This window comes from Peromyscus californicus, unplaced genomic scaffold (assembly GCF_007827085.1).
Source record: "Peromyscus californicus insignis strain IS unplaced genomic scaffold, ASM782708v3 Scaffold_13__1_contigs__length_99412109, whole genome shotgun sequence".
NCBI classification, from domain to species: domain Eukaryota; kingdom Metazoa; phylum Chordata; class Mammalia; order Rodentia; family Cricetidae; genus Peromyscus; species Peromyscus californicus.
In genome coordinates this window covers 79,562,287-79,583,460 of record NW_026294424.1, presented here as the reverse complement: position 1 = coordinate 79,583,460, position 21,174 = coordinate 79,562,287, and the positions used below count along the sequence as shown (strand labels likewise).

At 36.1% G+C, this 21,174-nt stretch overlaps 1 protein-coding gene across 1 annotated transcript in view; it reads left to right on the top strand.

The window, feature by feature from the left end:
* Positions 1 to 21,174, top strand: part of LOC128108778 (transmembrane protease serine 11F) — a 32,804-nt gene that overhangs the window by 308 nt on the left and 11,322 nt on the right. Inside the window, exons 2-6 of the mRNA XM_052735822.1 lie at positions 560 to 714; positions 5,355 to 5,473; positions 16,020 to 16,087; positions 17,736 to 17,899; positions 20,792 to 20,830. Coding sequence (XP_052591782.1) covers positions 560 to 714; positions 5,355 to 5,473; positions 16,020 to 16,087; positions 17,736 to 17,899; positions 20,792 to 20,830 — 545 coding nt within the window. The remainder of the gene's footprint in view (positions 1 to 559; positions 715 to 5,354; positions 5,474 to 16,019; positions 16,088 to 17,735; positions 17,900 to 20,791; positions 20,831 to 21,174) is intronic.

Here is a 21,174-nt window from a genome sequence, read left to right as displayed (position 1 = left end):
AGTCTTTTATTTTTAATCAGTTACAACTGATGGAACTATGCAAAGCTGTGCTTAAAATCTCCCTTCTTTAAATGACTTAAACATTATTTATAAAGTATAAATTTTTAATTTAGCATTTATATTTCATTACCAAGCATTTAAATTTCCAGTATGCCACACAAAAATCAGGCCAAAGAAATCATCACATTGATAGAACTTAATGTACTGTGCTTGTGGTTTGGGGAGGGTATGCACATTACGGTGTTCTCGTTGCAATTCAAGTAACCCAATGCTCCTTAGCAATACCAATCATTAGACAAAGGAATGAACATGAGAAAATGCACATGATTCGGTGAGCCCTGTTCTCCCGGTGTTCTCTATCCCCTCTGACTGTTGCAATCTTTCTTTCTTCTGTTCTGCAGGGTTCCCTGACTTTTGAGGGACCCAATGGAGACCTCCAGTTTAGACTTTCTCTCCACTGAATCTATTTTCAATAAAAAAAGAAAGAGGGAAATACATGTGAGGAAGGACCATGATTAAGCCTACTGAATTGCTGTCATTTTTCATTCTGTTACTTCAGACCAGTTGAATTTTCAGAAACTGAATACCCACGAATTGAATACCACAGAAGACAACAACAATTTTGGGACCCTATTCGACTCTCTCTTTTCACATTGGCAATTGCAGCAATCGTAGGAATCACAATTGGCATTGTCACTCACTTCGTCGTTGAAGGTAAGTCTCCTGGCTCGGTTCCTATTGTACAGTGCACTCTGTTGCATAAAATTGGACATTTTGATGACATTCAATGGTAAATATAATATTTTATTGATGTAAAAGTATAGTTTGCTAAGAACAGAAAGGCTGCATTACACATTTCTAAATACTAAAAATTTTAAATAGACACACAATGCTGATAAGCACATGTAAATGCAACACAAAGAAGAATTTTAAAAAAGGGAAAAAATTCTTCAGAATAAGGACAAATAACATCAAGTTATGGGCTTGACTGCCCTTCTCAGAATCAATATATTGATGAATCACCTCCAGAAAGCTTATAATAGATATGACTCAGTAGTGTTAACTAGTAGTCCCAGCTGGTCTGGAGACTGGAGAAGGAGAATTACAAGTTCAAGGACTACCTGGGTTACAGAGTAAGATAAAGAACAGCCTCATCAAATGAACAGCCTGTCTCAAAATTTAAGAATTAAAGAATGCTGAGGATATTGTTCAGTAGAAGAACAATTCCCTAGGAGGTGCTCAGTTGTGGATTCAAATCCCCAATACCACAAAGAAATAAGGAAATGGAGAGAGAGAGAGACAGAGACAGAGACAGAGACAGAGAGGAAGGAAGGAAGGAAGGAAGGAAGGAAGGAAGGAAGGAAGGAAGGAAGGAAGGAAGGAAGGAAGGGAGGGAGGGAGGAAGGAAGGAAGGAAGGAAGGAAAGAAGGGAGAGAGGGAAGGGAGGAAGGAAGGAAAGGAGGTTAGAAGAAAGGAGAAGGGAAAGAAAGACGGGGGAAGAGGGGGAGAGTAAAAGCTTATTATATAAAAAAGTTACCCCAAAACATCTTAAAGAAGTCAAAGTCAACATTTTATCTGAAGGAAAGTAAAGTACTTTCATGATGGAGGGAGAATGAAAAACTCAGAACTAATTTCTAACTGTATAGAAAAATGCTATCACAGATAAAACCAAATGATACACAGCTAAGATTCACTTACCTCTGTCTTTGCATATTTGTAAACATAAATGATCGAAACATTTGATTTAGACAAACCCAAATCAAAATATCTCTTGTAATTTTATCTTTCTTATTGACATTTTGGGTTAGAAGTCAATAAACCTAAAATTAAAAATACCCTCCTTATGCCATTAGTTTCAGGACCTGGGAGCCTGGGACAAAAGGCTCACCAGGTCAGCCTGAAACACACATAAATTCCCAGTCAGTCTGTGCTGTAGAATAAGACCGTGTCTTAAAAACAGCAAATAAATTCAAAAGAACCCCAGTGCCTCAGAAAGAAACAGTGAAAGAATAATAAAAATAGTGTCTAAAAGCATTTTAAAAAGCTGTCATAAAGGTTGTGATAGGCCCTCGTCCAATGAGGTCCATGTCCTCATCTTCAGACTGAGTGAACATTACACAGCAGAAGAGACAATAATCATGTCGAGATGGGGATATTATATAGATGTTCTGTATGGTCCCTAAATAGAACTGCAAGGGTGCTTCTAAGAAGGAGGAGAAAAAGAAGTCGAAGGGGAGCAGGCACTGAACGAGAAGGGGAACGGGGTCACGTGATGTGGAACGAGGAGCTAAAGGATGAGGTCACTCTAGAAAACGGCAAGACAGATTTTTCCAGAAAGACCAAACTCCACTGCATGGAGGTCCTAAACCTACGAACTGCTGTGAGACTTCTCACTTCCAGAATTATATGAGAATAAATTTGTATTGCTATATCAACCCCAATTTACTTACCTTTTTATGTACCTGGGGATTACTGAATGTTACAGATTTTAAGAGAATACCAGCCACTATGTACCTTACACATATATCTTGGTATACATGTGAACATGTACAAGGGTTTGCCTAGGAAACATGAAAATGTATAATTATCTGTATAAACCCTGGGCTAGACTATGGAGAATCTTTTTTTTTAATTAACTGTTTATTTTTTATCACTGTATGTCAATTATCACTGTCACGTATCATCAACATTTAGTAATTTCCATGCCTTCTTATAATTGCTAATTTGGTGCAGGTAACATTAGCACTGAAATTTTTATTTTAACTTGCATTTGTCTGATCAGCAGTGATGTTGAGGGCCTATCCATGAATCAATAGGTCATTTGTGTTTCCTATAATTGTTTGTTTAAAAAATGTATCTCATTTTTTATCAAATCATTTTTCTTTCTTTCATTTTCTCAATTTTTTTCTCTCTCTCTTTTTCTTTTTTTAAAACTGATTTTGAATACTTCATAAATTAGTGTTCATTGCCAGTTGCATATTGGAAAAAAACTGCCAGTGAAAAAGTTTATGGAATATTTTTAAATGACCATATTTTTAATAACTATATGAGTATCTTCAATGATTAATGAATAAAACCACACTCACTACCATATCATATGATCTATAGAATGAACTGAAAGTCCAAACACATGGGTTTGAAAATTATCTGCTCTTTTTTAGGGAGGATACTTGACTTTTTAATTGTTGTATTTACTTATTGGAATTACATACTAGCTGTTTTTCTAAATTTTATATAGTTAAAAATTTTAGGATAATTTTGTATTAATTATTTTATCCCTTGTTATGGTGTAAAAGTGAAACTGCTATATAATGTCACATAAAATTTTGAAGGATATAGTTTGTAAAATTGAATTTTCACAAAATTCATAAACCTAATTTTTGAAACTGTTTTAAAACTTGGTTTCTCAAAGCTCTAAAGTGCTCATCTGCTTTGGGACAGCCTACTTGTTTTCTCTCTATGCAGGACCAACTCTACTTCCAGGGATGTAGGAGTTCTGTTTTTTGATGACATGGAATATTTCCAATAGCAAAATAATAAAATAACAACAACCATTCATAACTTCGTGTTTTACATCATTTTAATTGATTTTTAAATCACTTTTTTTTATATTTTGAGATTATAATATATTAAAATGCATTGAAATATACATAGAGACATCTCTGAAAAAATACCTGTCATTGAAATAAATAATAAAGCCTCTTATAAAAGAACTCAGCTATGAAATCTTGTGAAGATGTGATTGGGGTGTTAGGACACTGCATGTAAACAGTGATTGATTAGAACTTAGTATTTATTCATTCATCTACTCATCCATGACAAAGAATTAAGCCATGATCTTGAAAGTGAAACCATAAATACAATGGAAATGGAGCATAGATTATTTAGGTAAAAAGGCATCGTTGATGCATCTTTTTCAACTTTTAACTTTGATAACTAAACTATATTTTTAAGATACAAAATACTAGCTGGGCATAGGCACACCTTTAATCCCAGAACTTTGGAGGCAGAGACAGGTGCATCTCTGTGAGTTTGAGGCAAGCTTGGTCTACAGAGTAAGTTCTAGGACAGCCAGGGCTATGTAGAGAGACTATGTCTCAAAAAAATTCTTAGGGTTAACTGATAAATAAGAAAAAGAAGATATGAAATTGTGGTAGTAATCCACCTCAGCCAGATAAAACAACAGTTAAAACAGAAAAAAAACAAATAATAATGTCAAGTACTTGTAGGTATTAGAGTTAGAATATGTTTATTCTCTTATAAATGTAATTCTTACTCATTCCAGGTCTTTGATATAATTTTTAATCTAGAAAGTGTTTTGAAATGGAATTATAATTGAATTAAAATGTCAATTTTAACATAAAATATTGTGTAGTTAATAAGTACAGAGTATTGAAATAGATATTCCTCTTTGAATAAAAAGTAGTCCAAAGTTCCCCTCCAGAGGCTGACATCCTATTGAAAAAAAAGCATAAATCTTTAGAATTTTACAGTAGGAGCTCTTCAAACTGTAGTATAGCTGTGCAGTTGAGGTTGGTAGCTCAGTGTCAATGCGGCAAATAGCATCTTGAAAAGAGGCGATGTCAAGAATAGGAGGAAACCAGTAGAGAACACCCTCCGACAGAGATTTCCTGAGAAAGTAATAGAGAGGCAAAATCTTGAGGGGGATACTAAATATAGGAAAACACAAACAGTTTTGCTGCTGCTTCAACATAAATTCTGAGTATGTAGCAAAGAATATGAAAAAGAAGGCAGGTTCCATGCAAGTGAGGATGCAGTGTGTTAAAGTAAAAGAGTTGGCATTCATTCCCATGGTAATGGGAAAAAGGAAAGGCCTCTGGTGGGCAAGTGGTATTGCCAAGTTGGCAGTCTCTAGGACAGCTCTTGACACAACTGGCTGCTGTGTGGAGAATGGGAGAAGCGGCAGGGATACTCTTAAGAAGGCTGTAGATTTTGCTCTCAATGACACGACATAAACTAGATTGCTGGTGGCAGTGGGAATTACGAAGAGGATAGATTTTTCAAAACTTGGGCAACTGTGTCATCAAAACCCTGATAAACCTATGTTAGCAGTTCTCTGAGAAAGGAATGCACATGACTTTTACGATTTCATTTGACATTGACTTTTCATTATATTGTACATGTCTAACTGTAGGAAAGTTTTGATATGCATATGGATATATAAGAGGAGTATCAGTCAGTGTTCTTTGAGAACTGAATATTCTGTGTTGGCTGACTGCCATGATGAAATTATAAGGTGGCGTTCTTGAATTCTACAGTAACTTTTGTTCTAGATGAAAAACAAAAAACCTAGTACATGTAACCCAGGATCTTCCATTCTCCTTGCCTTTCAGATGATAAGTCATTCTATTACCTTGCCTCTTTTCAAGTCACAAACATCAAGTACAAAGAGAATTATGGGATGAGGTCATCAAGAGAGTTTATAGAAAGAAGTCATCAGATTGAGAGAATGGTAAGGTCAATGGGAAGCACTGATCTACAACCTTCTCAGAATTTTACAATTTGACTATTAAAATTTGCCATGCTGGCAGCCTGCATCTCATTGAGGATTTAATTCTCATTTCCTTGTTTAGTAATTAAGTTTTGCCATAGTTATCTGCCATGTGCATTTCTTTTCCATTAATATTTGTTAAAGATTTGGACCATTTGTATATAAACCTACACTGATAATACATATTGAAAATGACATTTTCAATTTCTTCCTTGCATTTTTATTATTGTTATACTGTATTGAGATGGACAGGTGATCTAAATTTTAAAATGTTATTGATATCATTATTTTCTCATAAGTACCATTTGTACTTGTATGGGAAATCATTTCTGATTCTATATCATTGGCTTTTAAAACCCTGGCTTTCTCTTTAACATTTAAAATTTATGCTATATGGAACTGACTCACACGTGTGTTTGAATTAAGGAATTAAATTCATTTCTTCCCTAATGTAAAAAGCAGTTTTCTTAGCACTACTGTGGTACAATAGTCATTCTCATGCTTATCTTTCAGACCAGCCCCTCCACAAATGAAGTTTTGACATATTAACTGAGGCATATAAACTCTTTAATTGTGCAACTATTTTTCACTCCGTCAATAGCAAGGGCTACTCCTTATCTGTTTTAACTTCTGGCTACTCCAAGCATTCCTTAATCTGTTGTTGCAAATAGTAAAACCTCTAATCTCTGTCTCCATCTTCACAAGGTCTTCCTCCTAATTTCTCTATAAATTTTCATTCTGATGAGGCTTTTTAATATGGGATTCAGTGTCCAAGAAATCTATCTTCAGGTCTTCTCTCATAACTTAATGATATCATATTCACAGATTTCTGGATTCAAATACATTTTTTCAGAATGTACACCGAGTACATCTAATACATATAATCTAGGATTATAATCTTCTTTAGGTTTATCTTGGCTAATCTTGAATTATGCTTTTATGTATAAAACACACACACACACACACACACACACACACACACACATTTGTTGGAATTTGATTTAACTTGCTTCAAATGTAGAGGCCTGCACAAAATGACTAATTCATTTAGAACTTCTTTGATGCATTTCAATAAAACTTTAAACTGTTTCTTTAAAGATATTACTCATTTTTAGAAGTTTATTCTTTTTTTGAAAAATGTGTATATATGTACAATGTATCTTGATTATATTCATCCTTCACTTTCAACCCAAGTTCTCCCAGGACCTCACACCCATTCCAATATAGGCAGCACTAATTGGATTCCATGGGCTAAAGAAAGAATAAATAAATAATTGCTTAGTATTTTTTTTTAAGATTTAATACTAGGTACATTTTGTAATTTTAAATTCAGGATTTTTTTCCTCTTTTTCAAAGATTTACTTTATTTTTAAGTTGTGTATAGGTTCATATGTCTATGTTCACATGTCCACATGAGTGCAGGTGACCAAGAAGGCAGAACAGGGATACTGGAACCCCTGGAGTTAGAGTGACAGGTAGTAGGGAGCTGCCCAATGTGGGAACTTGGATAGAACTCAGGTACTCTGGAAGAACAGCCAGTATTAAGCTGCTGAGCCATCTCTCTAGCCAGTTATTTTTCTTTGTCTGAATTCAAGACATGAAATGACTCTCTCATCTATTAAGGAAATCTTTCCTACTTTTTGTTAGTGTTTGGGTTTATTACCTACTTTTATATTTAACATAAATTTAATGAGGTCTTTAAAGAGAAGTCTGTCACCTTGAACCCAAATCCATTCATTTAGATGTAGTCTACATTCACTTTTTCAAAATTCCTAGTTCTTAGAAGTCATTCCTTCCTTAATGCTACTTCTATGTTTTTGAATATTTTATTTGCTCTTTTCTTCATAATTTCTCATTCTACATCCACTTTCTCAAAGGATAACACAGAATTAAAGAGTTTTGTACAGTAAAGACTTGTACACAATAAACAACTGAGAGTTTCCTAGTTGATTACTTTTCTGATGACAACTAACCAGTTTTCATTTAGTAACATCAGAAACTATTCAAAATATTGAACTATTCTCATTGTGTAGTCTTCCAGTTTTAGTGATTTTTCTTTCACTTTTCTTTTATGCAGGCTACAACCTTTTAATTATTAAGATATTCTTTCTACTCCAAACATATTTGAGATAAAAATGAAAAAGTGTAGCTTATGACTCATTCATTTATCTTTCTATCCATTTAATGGATTTCAAAATTAATTTTTTGTATATGTATTTAATGAATATTTATAGAATCCTATTCTGCAGGATTCTGTCAAATAATGATAATAGATAATATGTTATGTTTCATTAGTGGCCAAGAGAGGGGATAAATACAGCATTATGACTATGTACAATAATTTATGAACAGTTAAATAGATGCCTTATATCAGTCCTCAGTAGAAATATTAAGACTAGTCATTGTTCTTAGCACCTTTCTCTGTCTGCAGACTACCTGCAATCTCAGAGCCACACAGTGATTGCCATGGACTTCTCTGTTAGTGGAAGTTTCTGTCCTGCCCACCAGTTCTCAAATAACTGACACAGAGGCTCAATATTAATTATAAATGCTTGACCAATAGCTCAGGCTTGCTACTACCTAACTCTTATATTTAAATTAATACATATTTCTTATCTGTGATTTGCCATGTGGCTCATGTACTGTTTCCTCATTTTTTATACCTCCTGCATCCTCAGCAGCTGGCTGGCATCTCCTCTGACTCTGCCCTTCTTCCTCCCAGCATTCTCAGCCTGGCTGTCCCTCCTATGCTTTTTGTCTGGCTACTGGCCAATCAGCATTTTATTAAACCAATTTGAGTGACAAATCTTTACAGTGTACAAAGGGAATACTCCACAGCAATTCTCTGATTGACCACTTGTATAATACTCTACTGTTTGGGGCAGAGCTAAGACAGATTAAAATAAAGCAACCGTAGATAGCTGGGAATGGAAGTGGCATTCCTTCTTAGGGAAGAGCACATCAGTTGGTTGGCCAGTGGCAAATGGTCAACCCTGAAAACATACATACAGGTAGCATTATGTGGACTGAACACGATACACACACACACACACACACACACACACACACACACATATACATACACACACATATATGTGATAACTATTAGTAAAAAAAAAATAACAACAACAAAGGCCATGAATTTGAAAGAGAATATGGAGGGATATATGGGAGGATGTAGAGGGATGAAAGGGAAGAGAGAAATGTAATTAAATTATATTTTCAAAAAAAAGAAAAAAAACAAGATAACAATTGTTTTCATACTCAGTATTACTGGTTTAGTTAAAGTCGTTCACTTTATCTTTATCTAATCCCATGTACCATAAGAACATTTACTGAAACCCTTTTTATGATTAAAAAAATATTCTAAAACAATGATAAAGCTTGAGGGGCTGTTTGAATGTTCCTCTTATTTTCTTTCTAAGTCAAGATGTAACATTTGAAATACAAAAAGGACATGAGAACATAAAAAGTTACTATGCAAACCACTTCTCTGCTGAAGTTCATTGAATATTTTCCCGACTGAGAGCTAAGGCTCATCCAAATGTTGGGAACCTGTGACAGCAGAACTTCCAAGAAGAGGACACAGTGGAATGTATGGAGGGCTATTGCGGGCCAGCCTCAATGTCCTCCCAGGGTTCAGTGGAAAGGCTACAGCCAGCTTAAGACTCAAAAGATCTGAGGGCAAAAAATCTCTCACTCTGTGCTTTTTCTTGCCAACTTTTTTTATTCTTTTCTGCTGCAGAGTCTTTCAGTTTATATACACACACAAAACAAAGGCAGTTCTCTGGTAATCGAAAAGTTACTGTTGTTCGAATCTAGATGGTCTTTTGTTTGTTTGTTTGTTTGTTTGTTTGTTTTGTTTTTCGAGACAGGGTTTCTCAACTTAGCTTTGGACCCTGCCCTGGAATTGAGTCTGTGTAAACCAGGCTGGCTTTGAACTCACAGAGATCCTCCTGACTCTGCCTCCTGAGTGCTTGGACTAAGGGTGTATGCCACCACTTCCCAGCTTCTAGATGGTCTTTTAATAAAAAACCCAGAGCCAGATATCAGGGTGAAAGCTGAAAGATCAGAGAAGCAGAACAGCCAGCCACTGGCTCTTCTTTCTACGAAATCCTCAGCCTCAAGAGAGTGAGTTCCTATTTCCTCACGCCTTATATACCTTTCTCTGCCCTGCCATATTACTTCCTGGGATTAAAGGCGTGTGTATTTCCCAAGCAAACACATGAGATCTCAAAGGTGTGTAACTTCACTGCCTGACCTCTGTGTCTAATCTAGTGGCTGGCTCTGTCCTCTGATCCTCAGGCAAGTTTACCAGGGTACACAGTACATCACCACCGTTATAGAGCTATCATTTTTTTCTCAGGAACAAGAAGCAGATAGGAGCTGTCCCAAGTGACACCATCAGCACTTTTCTGCTTCTGGGGAGGCGTGGAGAGAAGGACGCTGGGCAGTGCTGAGAAGCAGAAAGGCTGATTTAATAGGGTCCTCCATTCTGAGGGAGTTCATGCATGATGCTTCATTCCTAGGTGTATATAATTAAAGTAGGGGTTAGTGTTAAATAAATGTGCAACAGTTTATATCTATCACCTAAGCAGTTAGAACGAGGGGGATTAATAGCTTTTTAGGGTAGAGCTGGGGGGTCAGCTGAGGTTAGCACTTTCCCAAGTCAGCTGCAGGAGAATTTAGGGCACTCAATTTCCATAATCAGGAGGGACCAGGAATCAAATGAGCTTGGACGTTCCTTTATCTCGGAAGGTCCCAAATGTGATCTATTTGAAAGATCCTATCCTGACCACATGTCCTGCCGAATGGGAGATAATCGCAGGGAGCTGGCTTCTAATGTATGTCTCAGGGAATGGAGTGGAGATTAGGCTGTGGGAATCAAGTTTATTGACTTCGAATTCTCTCACTGGAGGTCCCACAGAATGGAGGGGATGTCACCCAATATACCAGCACATGAGAGAACTTGTGCCCAGTAAATGGTCAAAACACTGCTATGCCATGGGAATAAATGCCAAATTTGTAATATATGGGGAAAAGCATATGGCTTTACACAAGAAATCTACAGCAGGAAACAGCCAAACCATTCAAAAGGCAATAATGCCAATACGCTTTGTGTTTTTTATTTAAATCCTCCATTAGAACCCTTGGCTCTGATGGGTTGGCCTTTTTATGATGGCTGAATTTCTCACTGCATAATCCTGTGGCCCCCAGCAAGAATAGATACTTAGTGCAGCATTCTCTGATTCCAGAGAATTTATTCTTGTCTATATTGAGTGATAACAAGCAAATTCTGTGGCTGGAAGTTCCTGATTAATGAAGATTTCTGATTAAATGATTTTTTTTAAACTAATAATTCTAGGAAATTTTATTTAGAATGTAGAGACAGCAGGAATGCACACAGGAAGAATCTAAGCAAAGATGTGGTTTCAAAAGTCCAGACTCAGCTTGGTTTGTGGGGAAGATTTGGGACTTAGGTTACATCACAGAGGTGATTCTGTGCAGACATAGTAGGGCTGGGCTGTTTGTCATACACCAAAAGGTGATGCCTGATAAGGTAGATAATAACTTCCCAGACATCACTGGGCAAGTTTCCCAGGTCAGACAAGGACACGGTTGTGGGGCAGTACAGGTGTGAGGTGTTATCAGCCGGCACTTACAGAAACTGCTACATCTACCCACTCAGTACAATTTATTGTTAATGCGATTATGAATTTATTGTTAAATAAATATGAATTCTTCATCACAATCTACCACACTGTAAAAAACAAATCTAATGCCATAGAAATTTCTTCTTCTTTTGGTTGTGAGCTTTAGCCTTCAATGGCTGAGCCATCTCTCCAGCCTGTCTTAAGACATTTCTAAAGAAAGAAAAGAGATGTTATTATTTGTTGGATAAGGAACTATAAGAATCAACCTCCATTGGTCAATGTTTCTAGATCATCTGAGAGATTGTCTGGCTTTGCTTCTCCTTTAATTAATTAATTAATTAATCTATTTATTTATTTATTTGTATTTCTCCTCTGTTGACATATAGCACACATTCAGGGCTAAATAGCATTAAACAAGTGTAAGTTGAAATATAGATAAATAAAATGAAGACTAGTGGGCAACAGCAGAGACTCACTTGGTTTCTGATATGGCTGGTTTCAGGGGATCAAGCAATGTCCTTAGTCTAATGTCCTTCCTTATTTTTTCTCTCCTTGGAAGATACAGCTAATGCCTGCTTGATGCGTTTTTCTAAGTTACTAACTGAAGCAGCAGGGCATTTCTCCATGACCATCCTTAGATGAATGTTTGAAGAATCAGTCTTATTTGGTTGGTCAAATTTAGAATTAAAGATGTTTAGAATTTCAAGATGTTGAAACTCTGCCAATTTTGCGAGCCATGGAGATAAGTTTAGTTCCATTTGAACTACATAGATAAAACTTCACCCTCATTCAATGGTCTACCTGACATTTCTACTTTGAACTCTTGGAGGCATCTCAAATTAATCTAGTTTAAATGCCCCTCTTGAAGACTGCTCCCTCTAGTGTTCTCTCACTCTGAATTTTCAGTGAACAATTCTATCTCTTTGCTTATTCAAGTCATGAGTCACATTTCTATGTCTAGTTCATTATCTCCATTCTAGACTAGCTGGAATAATAGCTCACGTATTTAAATCAGTTATCACTGCTTCCACTCAGGATCCCTCTCACATCTACAGAGAAATCAGAATGACTTTTTGAAAATGCTGTATTGTATTTGTTTGCTTAGAATTTCTTAATGGCTTCTGAATATGCTCAGAATGAAATCTAAGCTCGTCACCCCCGAATTTCCAAATGCTCACGTGCTCTTGCTCTAACTCCTCCTGTCTCTGCACACTCTGCCTTGTTCACTTTGCTCGGCCCATATTGGCCTTCTTTTGGATCTTTGCCGATTCTGTTCCTCCCACAGAGAAGACTATCTCAACCTTGTTGATTCCTCATCATCTGAAATATCACCCCAACATCACCTACTTGGAGAACCTTTCTCTTTTACAATTTCTTAGCTGTTTATCTTATATTACTTTACTAATGACTCTTGATAATCAATGTCTGTTTTATTACTTTCTAACTGTATTTTGAGTTTAAGGTTGGCACTATTTTTGTTCAGTGCTTTTTATCCAGTGTCTACTACAATGCCTTGAACACAGAGGACTTTTGATTGTACTGAATGAATAAATTAGTGATATATAAGGAAGAAGACAGCTATAAGAAGAAAAAAAAAGCAGTATAAGAGCAGTTTTTCCTTTACAATGCTGATTAAGACTAGCCATAACTGTAGATAGTCAATCATTAATGAATATGTAATTACTCAGTCACACATACCTTCTGCAAAACTCTAAATAATGCCAAGGTCAGCTCAGTGCCTTCCTTCAAAGAACATATAATCTTGATTATTAATGGAAGCTTATTCATGGGAAAGAATGCAGTCAATATTAAAATTAAGTAATGACAGGATGGAACAATCTGAGACCTGTCACAGTCAGTGTACAACTGCTAATTGTGTGATTTGAATGATCAGGATTTTGGAGATTTGAGGAAGGAAACTTTTGGAGTCAGCAGGAAGCCTTCCTGGAGCAGACTGTTCTATCAGTGTGTTCTTCCTCTATTGACCCATAGTCACCCTTATAGTAGAAAGATACCTGTACAACTGGCCTTATTTTCATAGCTAGACCTCAAAGATAATTCTCAAGCAGTATCTCCTGGTATCCAGGAGCAGTTGATCTTTCTTGAGAATGTAGTCTTTCTACAGTTACTTACCAGAGGAGAAAAGAATAAAAACCCAAACAGTAACTGAGCAGCCACTAGCCTACTAAGAACCACACCCACTGTTTCAAGTAAAGCCAAGGGAGATAATTACGATCTTATTTTAAGGTAAAGAATAGTTTTTACCATCTGTCTAGACACAGATTTTTAAGTGAAATAATCATTACCAAAGTTATTTTTAGGGTTGGACCATAAAAACCTAAGGATAGAATTAGTAGTTTGGACTAGATATCATATTATTGAGTTCTCAATGGAAATATACCAATAAGAAAAATTCAGTTTCTTTAGAAAAATGACCATAACAATGGCTTCCAAGAAAATAGTTCATTTTTAAATAAAATAAATGGCTCTTGTTTTCTTTGATTTTTTTGTTCATAAATTTGTTAGTGTCATTGAGTTTATACTAACTGACTTTTTGAGTTGTATACTGGGTACTTCCACACAAACTTTTTGTTCTTTTGTTTTTTTTGAGACAGGGTTTCTCTGTGTAGTTTTGGTGCCTGTCCTGGATCTCACTCTGTAGACCAGGCTGGCCTTGAACTCACAGAGATCCTCCTGGCTCTGTCTCCCGAGTGCTGGGATTAAAGGCAGGAGCCACTACCACCCAGCAACACACAAATTTTGAAAAAAAAAAAAAATTTGGTAATTTGGTTGTGAGCCTAGCCTTTAATGGCTGAACCATCTCTCCATTCTGTTTTCAATTTTGAAAAAATATTTGACTGCTATATATTTATGTATACAGTGATTGGTTTCAGAAATACATTTTCATTCACATTTATCGTGTACTTTGACCTTTTTCACTTCCAATCCCTTTTCCTCAATCCCCCTCTCCTTAATCCCCCTCCCCCTTCTCTGCCTCCTTCCTTTTCCCAGATATTTACACTACCACTTTATGCTATGTGTGCATATATTTATATATTTAAGGTATTTTATGCATAAAATCTAGGATTCACATATGAGAAAGAATGTGGTATTTGTCTTTCTGATCTAGCTTATTTTTCTTACTTTACTCTCTCCATCTATTATCCTGAAGATAGCATTACTGCATTCTTTCATATGACTTAAAAATCCATTATGCATTTATAACACAATATATTTTCTTTGTCCATTTGTTTACTGATAGATACCTCATGATAGCCAGCTTCTAGAGTCGATCTGCGTGTTCACATTCTCTTTTGTAAAACCACAGACAGGCAGAGGCAGCTTTCAAGTGAGAGTCGAGGATGGGACCTAAAAGGAGAAGGATAATAGCGCTTACTCTGAGGGAGATACTGTCTGGAAACAAGAGTTTAATGTATTCATCTTTCTGTTTTATAGATGTCAGTTTCCCTTGCATTGTGAGGGAACACTGCAGGAACAAGTAGGACCATATAACACAGGGTTTTCAGGAGACAGCATTACTCCGTCACTAGACCAAAACAAGGAAAATGGGTTTAATATTTAGAAGGTAGAGTCTTCTGAGTGTTGTACTAATTTTGTGGAGTGAAGAAGAGGAAGAAACCATATGGAGCAGGAACACAGAACCCCTTGTCCCCAGAGGGTGTAGTAACTGGGGGTAGGGTGTAAGACTTAGTTTATAAGTAGACTTTGGTTCCTTTAACACATACCTGTGTCTACTGACTTTGGATGGTTAACCCAGTGCTCTTTGATGGTACGTTTCAGCAAGCCTCCTTTTAGGGAATCGTGGCTCTTTAGGAAAAAAGTTCTCTGAACATCTCAAATCCTTCACAGGTTCAATCTGGGAAGATTGAGAAATGTCATGCTCATGGTAGGAAGTGTTGTGAAACTGTTTACTAGTGCTAGTATTAGATGTTTAGCCCTGAATGTCTCAGAGAGATGACTCAGAGTGAGGTGTCAGAGTTATTACAGTCATTCAAATGGTCAACTGATTCAGTAATCATCGACAAAATCAGCAAAACTGGGATCAGTGGTAGACTAGACGCTACGAGAGTGTAGCAAACAGCTGTTGGGCTTTTTTTTTTTTTTTTTGACTGAGGAGGATGTCTTAAAAATAACACATACTTTAATTTGTTTGGTAATTAAGACTGAAATTATTTTGTAAGTAGTTTGCTAGACGTCACAGGTATGATATAATTTTATTTACTTTTAAAAATTCTATTCGTTTGTCTTTGTGTGTGCATGTATGGGTCTATATGAGTGTACATGTATACCTTTCTGTGAACATACAAGGCCAGAAGAGGGTATCACATAAAGTATCCTCTTATATATATCATTTTTATCTATTCCTCTGAGCCACAGTTTCTTCTTGAACCCAGGGTGCTTGCTTTTGGGGAGAGGCTTAAAGCCGCAAGCCTCCTCAGCCCCCAAGAGCTGGAATTACAGGAGTCTGCAAGGAAACCGGGCTTATCTCACAGGTACTGGGATCCATATCTGTATCCTTATGATTTCAGTGAAAGAATTCATAACCACTGATCCATCATTCAAGCTCCAAATTTTACTTCCCAAATCAACTCTGTAAGGCAGATATCACAATCACCCCATTTTAGAGAGGATCAGTAAATTTGGCCATTTTGAAAAGGTTGTTCAGTCCCAAAAGGATTTGAACACAGATTTAGTCTTCTCACTGTGGAAAGCCAATATGCATCATGAAAATCAGCTAAAAACCTATTCTTCACAAAAAAAAAAACTCTTGATAGATAAGAAACAATATGTTTCTCAGGACTAACAGTTTTTATTTATTTATTTTTTATCAGATGTCTAGGATGTTTCGACGTTCTTCTGGAGTGGGTCGATTTATCAAGTCCCATGTGATCAAGATTAGGTATGTAGACCTGATCTGTAATTTCAAGCCAATAACGCAGAGATGCACGTTTAACTGACATGGCTGCTCAGCCACCCTGAGAATCATTTTAGCAAAGAGATTTCGTAAAATTTAAGCAACACGAATTATGCTGTCTGACCATTTCAATGACTCCTTAGTCACAATAGGAAGATAGAAGGTGCTTCAAAGGAGACTCACTGCTGTTAGGTAAGAAACATTACACAGAAAGGAGAGGAAATGAGATGGTTCTACTACCACCAACCTGCCCCCGTCAAGAAGGAGCAAAATAGAACAGAATGTAGGACCTTTTCTTTTTCCTTTCTTTAAGTCTCTGTAACCATCACTGTCACTTCCTATGGAATATTTTTCCTTAATATGAACAATTTTTTGTTGTTTTTTAAAAACATCTTTTTGTTTTAGTACTTTGTCAAAATGTAATATATGTAAATTAAACATGGAGTTATTATCAGAGACTAAGATCTATCTTTTTTTTTTTACATTTTTAAAAATCCTGTGCATATGTGGGCATGTGCATCAGCCAGCATGCCCATGGAAGTCAGAGGACAACTTATAGGAGTCAGTTCTCTACTTCCGCCATGTGGATTCCAAGGATCAAACTCAGATAATTAGGTTTGGCAGCAAGCACCTTTACCTGCTGAGCCATCTCACTAGCTCCTGTGTGTGTTTTAATATGATGTTTAAAAGGCCTAGATTTCACACTGAGATAGATGGATAGATGATAGATGGGTGATAATTAGACAGATGATGAGAGATAGATATGGAGATTATAGATTATAGATAGATAGAAAGAGATATAGAGTTGATAGATAGATAGATGATAGATAGATAGATAGATAGATAGATAGATAGATAGATAGATAGATAGATAAATAGATAGGCAAACAGACAGACAGACAGATAGATAGATAGATATGATGGGGGGTTGATAGAGATGATAGGTGGATAATAGAAAGGATATGTATGGTTGTTTAACTTCTGAGTGATAGTCTTTTTCCATCTTTTTCTTTTTGTCTCCTTTCTTCTTTTATTTGTATAAAATACCAAAATATCAGTGTTTTTGTACAATATTTATTGCATTTCCATAGGTCAACCTAAAGAGTCAAAAGTGGGGGCAAAAGAGTGGTTGCCAGTGGGCATTATAGTATTGCATTGTCACAAGATCTTCTACTTCTGCCTCAGACAAGAGAAGCACGAAACCTTGGCAGTAAGGGACATCATTTCTGACCACATCCCTCTGGCCAGAATACATGAGAGAATTTCAGTAAACATCAGGATAGATTAGAAATGTGGTATAGTTCTGTGCTCAGGAGGCTAATGACCTCAGCTATCTTACCACTTTCATTCAAAATGCCTTAAAAAGCTAATTCTTTAAGTGAATACAAAGTGTGGTTTCATGAGTACCTCACAAGACTCTCTGAACTGAGGAAAAGTGAGAATAATCTTAGTATTTCTACCATGTTGCTTTCCCTTCTACAGTGCTTGCCACACTCATTATCATCATGTATGCTATCTTGTTCCCTTTATCTGGATGTAGTGCTAAGTCTCCTGTGCATAAACACCTATCAACAATGTTTCTTTTAATTCATGGAGATCACAGAGATGGAATTATTTCTCTATTTTGCTCCAGTCCAGATGAACAGGGTGTGAACATTCTTATGGTGCTCATGTTTCGATACCCATCTACTGATAGTGTTGAACGAATCAAGAAAAAAATTGAAACAACTTTATATCAAAGTCTGAAGATCAAGCAGTTGCCTTTGACTATATATAAACCATCATTTAGCCTCACACGTAAGTATTTTGTTGTTGTTCGCCATTTTCCCAATTCTCTTTGACTGCAATCTCCTGTATTTGTCAGAAGAATCTGGTTCATGTATTTTCCCATTTTACAAATTCACTACTAATAAACATATCAATGGGCCTAGAGAAATGACTGAGCATTTACGAATGCTTTCTGTTCTTGCAAAGGATCCAGGTTCAGCTCCAAGCATCCACATGACAGAACACAATTACCTGTAAGCCAAGTTCCAAGGTAGCTGATGACTTTCTGACATCTGTGGGCTCCTGTACGTTCATGGCGAATGCATGCATGCATGTCCATACTCACACACAAAATAAAAGCATATCAGTGTGGAAGAAAACTAAATTAAAAATTCCCTGTGAGGTAAAATTTAGAATTACACTTTTTTTCTAAACTTATGAGAGAGAGCTTTTGACAAAATTTCTAAGTTTTTTAACCAAACGATATTGGATATTTTAAAATGCATCAAAAGGGTAGGCATTATTTTCAACATTTTACATGGGGAGCTTGACATTAAGCAAGGCCCTGAGACATGAATCAGCAAAAATAACCAGAATTAAACAGACATTATGAGCCTCATAATCCTTTATGGGTTCATTTTGAGGGATTTTGTTTGTTTGTTTTTTGAGACATTTTACCTATTAATGTGAGTGTATATGTGCCTGTGTGAGTTCATGTGCATATGTGTGAAGATGCCAGTGGAGGCCTGAAGAGGATGCCTGATCCCTTGGTGTTGGAATTACAGGCAGATGTGGATGCTGAAATGCCCCCGGTCTTCTGCAAGGACATCAAGTTCTCTTGACTACCGAATTCTCTATAGCCCCATGAGTTACATTTTATAGCAAAGAAACAAACATGTATGAAGAATGATTCTGAAATAAGAGAGATATAAACTATAAAAAGGTCCTCTGACTTATTTCTAACTTCAAAATATTTTTCATTATTTCCCTGTTACTCTCAAAAGAAAAGAAAATATCAGGAAAGTCCTAGTTTTCCCCCAAAGCAGAAGAAAACGAAGTTCAAATAGTTTATGAAATTAAAATGAGAAGTACCTTAGAGCTAGTTAGAATCCAAGCCAAGAGGGATTCTATTGTTCTCGGCCAAAATAGAATACTGCTTCAAATAAAATGCTGTCTTAAATGGTGTTTTAAGATGCAAGAACTGGACTTATTTCTTTTTCCTTTACCTCCTTAGTCTGTTTCTACATCTCAGGAAAGCAGGCCTTCCAGCTCCTTTTCTTTATCTCGTTAATTTCTAAGTTTAGTTACTTTTGATTTTATATAAAAGAGGGAAGGGCTTGTCCTTCATGGACATCTTTAAGTCAAATCTTTCCATATATTTCATAGGTAGTTAGAAATAATGATGATCACATTATTTACTATAGATTATTTTGATTGTTAAAATATTTCACTCCAAAAGAAAATGGGACATATTCATTATTCTGTAAAGAGGATTCTCAGAGAAAATCTTGATTATTGGTAATAAAGCTATTACCAAGTCATGATCACATACTTAAAGTAAAATATAAACCATAAACATTTACTGCATTATTAAATCACAGAATGTCTTACAGTTTTCAAAAGTATTTTTGGCTTTGGTTATACACAATGACATTTTTATCATACAGGGTATTTTGATACCCAAATGAGCATATTTTAAGACAATGCTTGATATTAAATATTCATTTGCATATATTTCCTTCTGTTACATACATACCATTCATTTAAAAAAAGTCTCTGGGAAATCCTTAGCAGGGATTGGGGCTTACATTCCTATTTGGACTTCCATAACAGAACAGAATACTTCAAAGTATGTTGTTTGGCATGGAGAGTTTTGAACTAAAGTAAATAAATCTAAAGGGCCTTCAAAGATAGTCCTTTCTGGATCTCACACTCCCTAATTTTCTCTCTTCTGCTCCAAGGCAAGCAACTAGAACCCCTCTTTCCTAAAGCAGGTACTGAGAGTTTGACCCATCTACCTATCTGTGAAGAACAGGTCATAGAGAACTCTCTAACCCTAAACAACAGTGGATTACAGGACTTCCTTTCCAGAGGAACCATGTCTGGGAAAGGAGGAAAGCTTCCTGGAGGATATGGGAATGGGGAGTGGGTTGATGGGAGGTGGGGGGGAGTGGGCGGGAGGAGGGAGGACAGGGGAATCCATGGTTGATATGTAAAATTAAATCAAATTATAAAATTAAAAAAAAAAGAATGATCAGACAGGGTCTGCCTACACTGGATCACTACCTAGTCTCCGGCTACTTCTCTACAGGCATAGCTGTGGGGTAAGAGTTGTGAATGGGTGGGGTCTTTAGACAGGTTATAAGTGAAGTAGCTACATGCACTTCTCTTAGTGCTGAGTCACAAACTTCTCAGACACTTCAATATGAGATAGGGTCTCAGGGAGAAGTCAGCAAGGTCCATGGACAGAATTCCCAATTCTTGTTAGACTAGGGTCTTCCTTGACATTAGGCCCTGAGAGTCTAACTTCATCGCTGACCATTGGGAATACAGACAAAGGACACTAAGGGACAACATCAGTTGTGATGGAAATTGGAGGCCACTTCCTTGACTTTGACTACAGCCTGGTAGAGAAAGCCATTGGCACATTTACCCTTGCTCCTTCATTCCTAACTGTTTTACTTGTTCATAAAAGAAAAATCATAAAATAAGATGCTGTGAGTTTATTTTCAAATGAAATTCTATTATTTGAAGCAATGATTAAATCAGAGTATTATATTACTTGGTTATGAAAATTTCGATGTCCTCCTGAATTATGGATACTTCAGATAATTAGCAATGCTGTTCATGAACATGTAAACAAAATAGTCCAGGAAAAGGCCTGTGTTGTCATATCAACTAACTTCTATTCTTTTCTTACAGCTATTGACAGCAAAAAGATGAGAAATCTTCTCAATAGTCGTAAGTTCCAAAATCCACAATTAACTGTTTATTTTTTAATAAAGAAAATGGATAAGAATCACAAAAGAGTTAGTACAGATCACAAGATTTTCCATTTCTTTTTATACTTTCATAAATAAAGTACTTAGTCTTATCATTTTTGTTTTTAATATTTCACATATTAGGTGTATATCGATGTGATTTTAGTCTTTATACTCTATACATGTTGTGTAATATTTTAGATGTTGTATTAATATTTTAAAAATGTTTTTAATATTCTCTCATACCTCAAGAAAGGACCAAGCTGAAGTTTTTATTTTTACTTTTTAAGGTTTTAAGGTGTTTTTAAAAAGTTTTTAAGGTTT